Source organism: Triturus cristatus, chromosome 11 (assembly GCF_964204655.1).
Source record: "Triturus cristatus chromosome 11, aTriCri1.1, whole genome shotgun sequence".
In the NCBI taxonomy this organism is placed as follows: Eukaryota; Metazoa; Chordata; class Amphibia; order Caudata; family Salamandridae; genus Triturus; species Triturus cristatus.
The window spans coordinates 121,392,262-121,405,517 of NC_140594.1; the positions used below are offsets into that span (position 1 = coordinate 121,392,262).

The window sequence follows — 13,256 nt, forward strand, 5'->3', positions numbered from 1 at the left end:
CAGCGGCTGGTCTTTTTTCAGGGGGCATCTCTAAGATGCCCTCTGAGTGCATTTTTAATTAAATCCCACACTGGCATCAGTGTGGGTTTAATGTGCTGAGACATTTAATACCAAACTTCCCAGTTTTCAATAAAGCCATTATGGTACTGTGGAGTTCGTAATGACAAACTCCCAGCACCATAAACTCTTAATGGCATTACTGCACTTACAGCGTCTAAGAATGGACTTAGACACTGTAGGGGTACAGGGCTCATGCACCTGTATCCTCACTACTGGTATAGTGCACCCAGCTAGAAGGGTGGCTGACCTATGCCAGGGCAGTGAGTTGCAGGCATGGCACACAGGGATGTTTGCCATGTCGACTCTTCACTTTGTTCTGCACCAAAATACGCAGCCTGCAATGGGGGTGGGGGGGTGCACCTGTACCCTCACTACAGGTATAGTGCACTCAGCTAGAAGGGTGGCTGACCTATGCCAGGGCAGTGATTTGTAGGCATGGCACACAGGGATGTGTTCCATGTCGACTCTTCACTTTGTTCTGCACCAAAATACACAGCCTGCAAAGGGGGGGTTATATATATATATATATCTCCCCTCTAAGGGTGGCACACTAAGTGCTGCAGCCCTTAGAGGCCTTACCTGGCCACAGTGCCCTTGGTACCCATGGTACCTTTTATAAGGGACTGGCATGTAGCCAGAGAGGTGCCAATTTGGGATACAAGGTACAGTTTTGGGAAAGAACACAGGCCCTGTGAACCTGATTGGCAGGGACCCAGGGCACATAGATTCAAAGTGCATCAGTAGTTTGGCCAAATGTGGGGGGGGGGTTACTGCAGCAGAAACACAGATTCTTACACCCACCCACAGGTAAGCCCTTAAGTACCCTAAAGAAAGCGTTGGGACGATTCAGGGGTCCCTCCCAGAAGAGGGTCTGGACAGTGGGGAGGATACTTCCATGTCCTTTGTCCAGTTTCGCATCGGAGCAGGAGCCAATGGCTCCCTGAACTTTTTTGAATTGGAGTATGCAAGGAGGGCACCAAGTGTGCCCTTCAAGCAGTCCCAGTGGTGATGGCAAACGCCCCCACCCTGCCCTAATACACTAAACTTTGTCTAGGAGGTAGTCACACCTCCCTTTGACAACATACCTATTGCTCTCCCTTTCCTTGCTCGAGCTTGGCTCAGCAGCAGGAGGGCAGAAACATGTCTCTGGTCGGCAGCAGCCCTAGCTTGCAGTCCGGTTCTGTAAGACTGGTACCTCGAGCATTGAGGGCCTCCTGAAGGTGCTTTACAGTGCATGGAATCATACCTCCCACACAGTTTACGGTGTGGGGGTATGATTCCAACATGTTTGATACCAAACATCACAGGGTTCGTTACAGCCATTTTAGAGATGGTCATCACATAATGACTCATAGCCCCTCTATATGTCTTAATGGCTGATGCACTTACAACCGGGGAGAATGGACTCCGAAGGTTGTAGGGGTGTCCTGCACCCCCACACTTAGACACGAGTACCCTGCCTTCAGGATTAAAAGGCCTGCCTTAGAGGTGACTAATAGGTGTTAAGTGTAGTGTCCTCAGATATAGGGAAACCTATATCCGTAGTAAGTGGTGCGAACACCAGCTTACACAGGCTGCAATGGCATGCCTGTAGTCACAATTTGAGTGGTCTCCCTTAGGTGGCACAATACATGCTTCAGACCATGGGAGACCTCTGGTGTAACTATGCCCTAAGTACCTTGGTACTATAAACTAGGGACTTATAAGGGTACACCAGTGACCAATCTGGGGTGCACGCAAGTACTCACTATATCCAATTTAGGGGAGAAAGCACGTAGACCGGGGTCATGATTAGCAGGATCCCTTGTCATAGTAGTCAGAAACGGCATACCACCAGGCAAAAAGTGGGGGGTAACTATAAAAGCACATGTTTGGAGTTACTGCTTTGAGTAATTTGTTTTACTGGCTGCAAGTGGCATCAGCGTAATAGTGATACATCAGATGATATTCTAGGGTGAGATTTGAAGTGTTATTGTTGACCTCATCTTTGTTGTGCAAGATACTTAAGCTTGTATTTTTATTGTAGAGGACGGAAGCTTCTACATATGTTGACCTTATTTTAATAATATAGTAGGATGGGAATTCTGACTTGATGCTGCCTCTAGGTGGAGGGTTCTTAGGAATATGCTGTGGGTTATCTGCTGTCACTTTATGGGGGTGGCCAACCAAGTACCTAGTGCTTTGAATTTATGCAGTATTTCACCACAGAAGCCTTCTCCTGATATTTTAAGCACTATTGAAGTCCTTTATTTCATTATATCCTATTATTATTAATTAGCATTTGTTGAGCGCATGGCTACCCTAAGGCATCCCAGCGCTAGTGGCAGAACAGGTTAAAGTAGGTGCCTAGTAATTACTCTTCCGGAATAGCCACGTTTTAAGACCCTTCCGGAAGGTAAGGTGGGAAGTTTCTAGCCACAGATTGAGAGGGAGGGTATTCCACAATCTGGCTATGTTGTATGAAAAGGAGCGACCTCCGCTACGCATCCTATTAATTTTAGGGATGCTGGCTAAATTAAAATTCGCTGAGCAGAGAGACTTCGATGGTAGGTACACGGTGATCAGAGACTGGTTGACGCGAGGGCCTGTCCCCATAAGAGTCTTTTGAGCAGTACATAAGGCCTTGAAGGAAATCCTCTCCTCGATCGGCAACCAGTGTAGGGTTTTCAGACTGGGCCTGGCTGGCTGCGTTCTACAACAGCCAGTCAAAAGTAGCGCAGCACAATTCTGTGTCACCTGAAGCTTCCTTAGAGTAGAGTTTGGAGCTCCCAGATACAGTGAGTTACAGTAGTCCAGGCGCGAAAGAATCAGGGCAGCTTCATTCCTTTGGTTATAAGGCATGGCATATCTTTGAATGTTTTCTTCCCTTCAGGTTACTTATGTGCTTGTTGGTAAGAATTAACTCTATAATTTGACTTCCAGTGACTTGAGAATGTAACTTTTTAAATAAGCTCAAGATTAAAGTGATTGTTGATAGGCTGGGTTGGACTTTGTGCTTCCTCATCAGTGTTCCTCACTGACTTCCTCCAGATTCCTGGTGTCTAAGAATTAGTTGACCAGTTTTAAAGGCTTCTGATTTGTGGAATTTAAAATATTGCAGGAAGTCAAAGAAGAGAAGAAGCTGCAGCGAGTCTCTCAGATAAGAATTCGGAGAACCATGCCGAAGCAGGATATTAGCCTCACTCCTATGGGGCTTCCCCGACCAAAAAGGTGAGAACATACGAGCCTTAAACTTAAGTGTTGATATTCCATTGTTGAAATGGCATTACCTACTTTACCCCTTGGGGGTCACCTGAGAGCAATAATGAAATGGAAACATTGACCCTCTAACACATGAGGATGCAAACTTGAAACATTTGCTCCTATGACTGTCATTCAGCTGAAATAAGATATACATAAGTTTCCTGGGTCTAAAGGTAAATTAGAAACCCCGCTCTTCGGTTGAGATCAAAAAGAGGTAAATGAAAAAGCAGTCAAACCCTAGACCTAATTTAGGCTTAGTAATATCTCATGGGAAAATGTAAACCTGGTGGAAGAAGAGCTCAAGTTGTAATATGTTGTGGCTTGTGCTAAATATATTGCATGCATCTAAAGGCCTGGTAGATTAATCAGAGTGCCAGAGCTAACCATTCACATCAACTTTTAGGATAGTTGTGCATGATCCTCTCTCTGCAAACTGTACAAAAAACTGCAGGGGTACGCGCGATACTTATTTGATAGGCCCACTTCATCCCAATCCACCCCACCTAAAAACACTGGACAAACACTTTAGACTATTAACTCATGGAGATCCCAGATCTCCAGTTTCCATCCTTGAAAACTATTCCTACAGGATTACTTTGCACCAGTTTTCATTTCTGTTGTACATGTTTAAAAGTACTATTTCCTTTTCTATTACAGGATAAAAAAGAAGGAATTCAGTTTGGAAGAAATTTATACCAATAAGAATTATAAGTCTCCTCCTGCTGCAAGGTACAAACATTTGTTATTGAAGGAATTATGAATTTGTCTTGGGGGGCATTTGGGGATGGGAGTGGCGATAGAGAATGCTATACATCAGGCATAGTTATTTACCTTTAAGTATTTTAAAACCTGAAAAGAGATTGTCGTAACACTAATTACTACTGAGTTTTTGAGCAGTAGACATGGAACAAAGATTTATAAAGCTGTGACGGTCACCCAAACCTTTCTATGCCCATGTGTAGGAAAACCGGGCTTTTGTTGCAGCTATCCTATCACTTTTTACCCCTTTTTAGCTACTAGATGCTGATTTTCGACCCCTACAGTGCACTGAGGCCTGCTAACCAGACCTCAGTGCCAGTGCTCCATCCCCAAAGCAAGGTGTTGTCTAATTGTGCTACAATTGGCTAAGGACTTTAGCACCCCTGTAAGTCCCTAGTAAATGATACCTAGGGCATTGGTGCTAATGACAGTCCCAAAGGGCTGCTGCATAACCTATGCCACCCTAAGGGACCCACACACAAATTCCACACAGACTGCCATTGCAGGTTGCATGACATGGTGCCAACCATGAGTGAAAACATGACATGGCACTATTCTGTGTCATGCCAAAGTCAGTGCATCTAATATATGTAAGTCACCCCTACAGCTGGCCTTTGAACCCTAAAGCAGGGTGCATTATATTTTATGTGAGGACATATCTGCATGAGCAGATGTGCCCGTATGATGTCTAGTTCTGTTACTGGATATTGCAAGTAAGCAGGTAAGCCTTCTTAAGGTATGTACTAGACTCTGATCAAAAAGAGTTCCCCGGATACATAATGGCTTCACTGAGACATATGGTGTTTGGTATCAAACACCTCTTATTAATAAACCCACACTGATTCCAGTGATGGACTTAAAACATGAACCCAGAGGGTACCTTACAGGTACCCTCTGAAACCTTTCAGCCCTCCAGGTTGCTAGCTGACTGGTCCAGTCCAGCTCTACTGCCACAGACTAGTTATTGACCCCTAGGGGTGAGAACCTTCGCTCTCAGAAGGTCAAGAACAATGCCTGCTCTTTAAAGAGGTTTTATCACCTCCTCACCCGGGAAAGGCTGGTAAATTAGCATTCCAAGACCGGGGGCTTGAAAGAGCCCACTGCCTTGGAAATGCGAATCTGGCTTCTCTCACATGAGATGAAGCAGACCCCCTTTGTCCAGAGCTGTTTGGCACCTGGACAGGCAGGAAAATTAGCTATGCACGAGGCGTGTTGCACTGCCAGGCTGGGCACACCTCTACGGCAACCCAGTCTGACGTGAACATGACTTTAAAACTTCCACCATATTGTGTGTGGTGGAAATAGGAATTCTGGGACAGGGTGATGCCCACTTCCCACAGGAAGTGGTCAAGTAGGAGGTGTAGTAACCCCAGGTGTAAGTAGCTCATTGACTACTACCCTTCACTCCCATAAATTGAGTAGGGGACCCCCTGATACCAAGACTTAAGATTTCTACAGATCAATAGGAGGAGTGGACAAAGAAGAGTACCGATGAGCAACGACTGACTTGACGCCAACCCTGCCAGCCTGACAGCTGCCCCCAACAATCGTGGAAAAGACTTGTCCTGCCACTTTGCAGTCTCAAAGAAACCAGTAGGGTGGCCAGTGCTTTGCCAATTGCCTGAAGAAACTCCCTTAAAGTAGAGGAGCTACTCCCCTACAGCCACAGGCACCAAAGACGCAAGGTGCAGTCTCCCAAATTGTTGCTCCCCATCCAACCTGACGCAGCAGCTCCCCAGGAAAAGGACCCTGTGCTCCTGAAGGTCAGATCCGTCTGCCCAGCAAGTGGAAGGACACCAGATCCAACTGGAGCCGCACAGGCCCAATACCCGGGTACCGGACCCCTTACAGCAGCCAAGGCTTGTTGTGTACATTCCAGACACCAACACCGAGGAAGACCGACGTGCATGTCGAAGGACTTCAGGGACAGTGATGCATTGTCATCGTCACATGTCCTGTTTGTCCCTCCTGCAGAAGACAGCGAAGTGAGTATGGGACTGCTGTCACCAGACACCTCAAAGCACCTATGCACCCACACGCCCCGGTACAAGGGAGATGACAGTGCCAATGGGGTCCTCAAACCCACAGGAGCTTAGCCCACGCTTGGGTTTGCCCAGACTGGACTTCGAGTCACCGCCTTCAGCCTCTTCCTGCAGACCCCCTCCAACCACGAGAGACTCCTGCACTGGAATCCGACCCCAAAGAGACCATTGCACCCAAGCCCCACAGTCTGAGGAGAAGTGGACCAAGGGTGTCCCGGTGTGCCCAAAGACCTCAAGGGTCGAGCGCCCCAGTGAATTCCTCCCGGACTGGTCCCCCAGTCCCAACTTGCAGCTTCTTTGTGACCGGACTATTCTCCCATTGAAATGAATGGGACACCTGACGCCATGACACACCTCTGCACCCGGACACCCCAGAGCCTCCCGAGGTGACCTGTTAATGTGACCTTGGACCTGTTCCCATACTCACCTTAAGTCCTGAAGAACAGTTCCATAAGTCGCTGCTAAGTGCCAGAATGCAATACATAGGATAACATTGCCGATCCAGAAGATGCACAGTGTCCATTTTTGAAAATTATAAAAATTCATAACTCAAATATGCCGACCCGATTCCGATGACCTTGGTATCTAAATTTATATAAAAGTATGTTATTTTTATAAATTTTTGACGGATTTCTTTGATTGTGGTCTCACTTACTGCCTTTGTATGTGTAATAAATGTTTAGCACTACCCTCTGATATGCTTAATTGCTCACCCATCCTACCACAAAAGAGAACATTTGGGGTGTAATTTGTGCCTCTGTAATTCCTCTGGGGTTTTCTCGGACTCGTTACACAGTGTTCCACTTTTTGGTCCACTATATAAAGAGCCAGTGTCCTATAGGTTCTTAAACATACAGGACGTGTTCTATTTTAGCAATAGTGCCATATTAGTTAGCCTGTCCAACTTGGTATAAACATTAATGGCGTCTGCTATGATCATTATCATTCCTAGAACTAGGAGAGTGTCAAGTCGTCAGTTAACGACCTAGATAAAACTGGATGCGACACCCAGTCTGGGACAAGTGTTCACTTTTTTTTTTTCCAAACAGATTTTATTGCATTTAATATTCATGTAGCGTATACATTGACTAGGAGGCTTTTCCTGGCATGGCATTGAATGAAGTTGAAGAAAATCGTGTAGAATTGCATGTAGCAACAACATTCGTACAAAACATCTTTTATGCAAACTCCCCCTGCCCCTTCTGCAGATAGCTGCTGAGGCTCAAAGACGTGAACAGGATGATTCCCGCTCCAATCCCGGGCATTGTCCTAATCAAGATCCCTCCCAATTCTTGAGCTGGTTAATGACTACCCTCAAATTCCTCTAGGTTGCTTCAGTGACGTGGATTCCCCGGAGTCTGGTTCTGGGTCCTTCAGGGTATCCCCCAGTGCCTCCCAGGCCCTCTCAATTGAGCTAATCCCCCTACGAGCATTCCTGAGCAAGACCCTCCCCTCACACAATTTTATTCGAGGTCCGGGTAATTTCCAATGTCTCGCTATATCTCGTTTAGCTAAGATAAAGAGCAGGTCCTGGAACCTGCTGGCGACCCAACTCTTGGAGTTGTGGGGGAACAGGCCCAAGAGGCAGCGGGCCAGCATACAAGAAACAGATCATTCAATGATTGCTGCCACTGTTTTCGTGACTTCGTTCAATCTTGCATGTCTTTGTCTGTCGACCTGCCACACATCGTCTGAACTACTGTAGTTGCCCTGCTAAGTAATACTTTTCAAAGTCGGGGCACCGCAAGCACCCCATCCCCCCTCGGGTGCTACATCGTCTTCAAGGACACTTGTTTGCAGCCATTGCCTCAGAGAAAGGCTGTCATAAGGGAGTCCAGGTCAGTAAACCATTTCCTCTGCATCCAGAGAGGCAATGCCGTGAAGAAATACAGCTGGTGGGGGAGTGCCTCCCTTTTCAAAAGCGCCGCTTTCCCAGCCACTGACGGCGGCAAGCCCCACCAGAAGGCCATGCTGATCTTCAAAGACCGCACAGCTGCTTCTATATTCCCTTCTATTAGGTCAGATTCAGAATGTTCTATTTTCATGCCTAGATACCCCAAACAGAAAAGCTCCAACTGGAGGCTTCCCAGCTCATCTGGTGGATCTCTACTCCCCGACAGCGTGAAAAGCCTAGACTTCTGCCAGTTGACCTTAAGTCTCGACATCTCCCTGGCTCCCTTCTGTACTCCCTCTGCATCTCCCAGGAACAGTAGTAAGTCATCAGCATATAATGCTAGATGGTGATTATGTCCCCCCTATTTGTATGCCGTGGTATCTATTACCTGTCCGGGCGAGATAAGCCTGCGGCTCCAGGGCGAACAGCAATGGGGAGAGGGGCACCCTGTCTGGTGCCCCGCTTCACTTCATACTGCTCTGAGATTATGTGACCTGTCCAGACTCGTGCCAAGGGATCCTTATATAATAATCTGCCCCATCTCAAGGAGTTCTGTCCCTGCTGCATACGGTCCATGACCGCATATAGAAACTACCATTCGAGGTTGTCAAAGGCCTTTTCTCTATCGATCGCGAAGACTATCCCTATTCCTCCCATCAGGTCCAGTGCCTCCATGATTGACAGGAGGCGGCGTATGTTGAGCCCCGTGTTCCGGCATGGGATGAATCCCTCTTGGCCCGGGTGTTTGAGAGTGGTCATAAATGGCAAGACCTCACTGATAGTATCTTGCTAGGTATCTTAAAATCTAGATTACACATGGACAAGGGCCTCGTATGCCTTTCAGTCCAAGGGGGATTTACCAGGTTTGAGAAGAGGGACGACCAGCGCCTCACGGGTGGTGTCTGGGAAGGGAACCCTCTGCTGCTGCCGCTTCAAACATGTCCACCAGCCTAGGGGCTAACTTCTCTATATAAGCTACGTAAAACTCAACCGGTATCCCGTCCGCCCCCGGCATTTTGCCTCTAGCCACTCCTCTAATAGCTGCTCTAACCTCTTGCACGTTTATAGGGGCCCCCATCGCCTCTGCATCTTCCTCTGTCGGGGCAGGGAGCGGAAGCATTGCAAGGAAGTCCCGGATCGCCTCCTGTATCGTCACACTCTTATACAAGTTAGTATAGAACCCCAGAAACCTTCGGTTGATCTTATCTTGCCTATACAGCCGGTGTCCATCATCGTCCTCAAGTTCGGCAGTTAGGGAGCCCCTCTGGGCCAGATCAGTCAGCCAAGCCAGCAGAGATCCCACTCGGTCTCTTTCGGCATGGGTCCACTACATACATTTTATATATTCAAAACACCGCAGCCACTCAACCTGTGTAGCGACCCCTTCTTTGATATCTAGCAGGGCCTGGCCAGTTCAGGGTGTCCCGGTCTTTCTAGGGACTTCAGTTCCATGTCTGTCTCCAAGGTACGTCGGACTCAAACCCCTGATTACCACCTTAAAGGCATCCCATTCAGTTAATCTGGACGGGTTTCTGTCTCAGTGAAGTAATTTAAGATGTGCCCCCTGATATCTTCAAGGAAAATCTAGTCTTCTAATGCTTCCAGTTTGAGCCGCCAAGTGGATATGTTTTTGCAGGGAACCCCCCCACTGTAGATGCAAGAGGACCGGGTTATGATCCAACACTGTACATGCCAGGTATTCTACATCATGTGTCAGGGCTTGGACATTCGGGGACCACTGCCTGCCCTTGAAAAAATGAAACAAAGTTTCATATTTAAAAAAAAAAAAAATGTTTAAATGCAGCCTGTTTTCCTTTAAGGAAAACAGGCTGCATTTAATAAAACAAACACAAAAAAACTGCTTTATTAAAAAGCAGTCCCAGACATGGTGGTCTGCTGAGCCCGGCAGGCCACCATCCCTGGGAGGGCTGTCTTTCCCAATGGGCTCGCAAATTGCCAGAGGCTCATTAATATTAATGAGACTTGCAATTTGTGACCCCATTGGGAATCGCAAGACAGTGTAATAACACTGTTGTACTTTTCATTTAGCGCCTCACAATTTGCAACTCGCAGTGAGTCACAAATTGCGAGGCGCTAAATGAAAGGGTCGTACATCTAGCCTCAAATCTCCAGGAAACCATTTTTTTTTAAACCTATATACGGTAGAGATAGCAGCATCAGCAGTGGAGGCCCTATTAGCAAAAAAATGGAAGACCAGGGTAATTGAAGCTGAAATGAAGGTGAAATCACTGGAAAGCCGAATGTCACTGTTTGAGTTAAAGATGGATGGATGGATGGAATGGAGGGATAAGGGCACGACTGCAGAGACTTAAAAAATACAGTGTTACATATAATTATTATTTTGGATAAAAAATAGAGAACTATCTGAGAGCATTAAATAATAGAGTTGTGAGGTTCCCTTGCATTACCTCTGAGACCTCCATCACAAAGGCAATGCAGTTCTTTTTGAGCAGGCCTCCTAGTCCCCTCACAAAGTAGTGGAGAAGATCGGGTGCATACAGCCTTCCTTGAAAAGCCAGTGGGCCTCAGTCAGTAGTAGATGGGGGTACAGTCATAATGGTGCTCTGCAAAGGGGTCTTTTGTTTGCATAATGAAGCTAAGAAAATAGCATCCTTTTTAGATGCAGGGCAGATTGTGTGTGCCAAAAGAACAGTGCAGCAATCTCGGCAACAAAACATCACTGGTTCCAAATGTCTTTTAAAAGATGCTTTTCCTGCATAGGTGAAAGATTAGCCTCAAAGTATGGATGTTGAAATTGTTGTGAAATTGTTATAATTCCAATGTTTATTGTACAGAAGTGTTATAGTAAAAAATAAATAAATAAGCCCCGGAAGTCTTCTTAGAAAAATATAGGTAGATCAGAATATTAATAATCCCCTGAAGACTGTTATAGGTGGCAGCAGTGTGCTGCACTGTATCACCAGCTGCTAGACCCCTAATGGTGACTGAGACCATGGATATAGTATCACATGAAACCTCGGGAGTGCAGAACCAAGAGTGAGCATTGCTGCAAAGTGGGGAGTCCTGAAGGCATATATGGCTCCACAGATGAAAAGGTGGTTGTAGCAAATGGGTTCTACCCATTTATTCTGCAACTATTTTTCGCAACGGACTACTCGGCTTTCTGACTTTTTACTTTGAGTGAATCTCACTATCTGAGTCCTAAAGTACAGTTTCGCTTCCAGCAAGGTATCAAACTGGGGCAAAAATGTGCATCTCCCCAACACACCATATCCACATTTCATGGGTCTTTAGGAACTGTCATATTTCTATGGTTCAGCTCATTATCAGATCCCGGGACTTTGCCCCCCATAATCTCTAATTTGTCAAGTTAATTACTCTGCTACTCAGCAGAGGAAACGCACAAAGGAAGAGTTAACACTGTTCTTTGGTGCGGAAAGGGGTGTGGGAGGCATCTGCATCTGTTAATTAGGTTGTCACATTGCACCTGAGCTGCGGCAGCCCAGAGCCAGTAAAACAAAAGGACCAAACTTCTGAGGCTAACATAGTAGGGGCTCGCCTTTGAAGATTTGGTAGGAAGGAATTGGGCAGTAATGTTAGTTAGGGGTGAAGCTGAGGCCCTCGGAGGAGTTCTTTCCAGAGAAAACCTGAAGTTGTCATGTTGCATTGCCCCAGAATGCTGTGGAGGAATCTTAGGACAGGGGTGAAGGGAGGATGTGGAACTTTCGTCCCCAGCTTAAAAGCTCCTGCAGAAGGGAGAAAGTTGAGAAGACACTGGACTTGAGAGGTCCTGACAACTGAGAGGATGCTCAACTGGAAAGAGAGGCCACCTGATGCCCTGCAAGGATGGACTGAGCACTTTGAATTGAGTTGTCCCTCAGGAGTAGGATGGGGTCTGTCCAGGGCCAGTGGTGCTGGCCCATATACCCTCCCTTGATGACCAGTTGCGGGGGAGGACCTGGACTCCACTGCCCTCATCTGGGTGTCCATCTAGACAGCCGTGAGGTTCAGGCTTGGGAATTGCAGGCATGAGGGTTTTGTGCTGGCTGATTGCAGAGGGGTTGCGCAAGATGCTCCCACCAGTAGGGGTGGAGCACCCGGAGCCAGGCAGAGGAGAATGTTGATGCAGGTAACCAGTAAATCCATTTCCCTGCAGAGTGCCCCACTTTAGAGGCCTGATGGAAATGCTCCTTGTAACTGGACCTGGCCACCAGAAGCAAACCAAGCCTCCGATGGCGAAAACTGGCCAGACAGGGCCAGAGAAATGCTACGTTAGAGATTTTCCCTTTTAAAATAAAGAAAATGAGTGGCTGAGAACCTGCCGCTCCGACCAATCTCTTCTTCATACCATGTGGTGGGCCAGGGGTTGGCGCAGCATGGAGTTATTATTTTAATATTCCTGTTTGGGGAGGGGACATCTGTGGTGACCCCTCCCAGTATGCAGTTTTGCCCCCAGCAGCCCCCATCTTTCCATGGTCCAGAGCAGATAATATTCTCCTGCCTCAGGGACTCCCCCCTATCCCCCCCAAGGTAGGGACACTTTGGGTGGCTGTGTTGATGCCCCCTTGTGCCAGTGTTTGGGGGTGTCAGGCAGGCCCAGCACCAGAGAGCTGCTCCCACCGCTGCAACAGAGAAGGGGATTTTTTCCTGGCGGGAGCAGGAGGGCAGATGTTAGATTCTGTGCAAGAGAGTAACTGCACGCGGGGAACACTGGGAGTCGCGGGGGCTTTGTGGCTCCTTCTGCAGCCCCAATAAAAGGTGAAGTCCGTTGGTGCCCCAGGTGAGACTGGGCCACAGAAAGCAAGAAAAAAGAGAAAAAGAAAGTGTGAAGCCACTTGCCTCCGCCTGGGTCCTGCTCATAAAATACTCAAGTCCTTTGGAAAGGAGTGCCCCATAATGGCCCAGAGGGCTTTTTTTTTTTTTTTTACAATTTTGTCTGCTTGTGGTGGCTCAAAGGAAGTTCAGGGTACCACCAATGGGTGATAAATGTATTATGAGGGGCTGTGGGAGGTGCTGCAGCCCCAAGCAATGTGTTACTGAAAATAGCCTTATATCTCCATAGGCCTAAGACGCATTACCCCAGGAGAAGTTTACCATGAAGGCAAACGCTTCCAAACTGGAGCTATCTTATGTGTATTTGTATAGGTCACTACTCGCCTGTGAGGGTATCCAGGCAGGTGTTTAGGTATGTGATCCCCTTGGGGTACCTGAAGAGCCAGGTCTTCAGCTTCTTGTGGAATTCAGGCAGTGAGGAGGAGGCTATGAGGTGTTGAGGG

The 13,256-nt window shown here is 47.3% G+C and overlaps 1 protein-coding gene across 1 annotated transcript in view; it reads left to right on the forward strand.

Moving 5' to 3' along the window:
- Positions 1-13,256, forward strand: part of PRR14L (proline rich 14 like) — a 405,768-nt gene that overhangs the window by 278,346 nt on the left and 114,166 nt on the right. The window contains exons 7-8 of the mRNA XM_085636172.1: positions 3,161-3,270; positions 3,961-4,032. Coding sequence (XP_085492298.1) covers positions 3,161-3,270; positions 3,961-4,032 — 182 coding nt within the window. The remainder of the gene's footprint in view (positions 1-3,160; positions 3,271-3,960; positions 4,033-13,256) is intronic.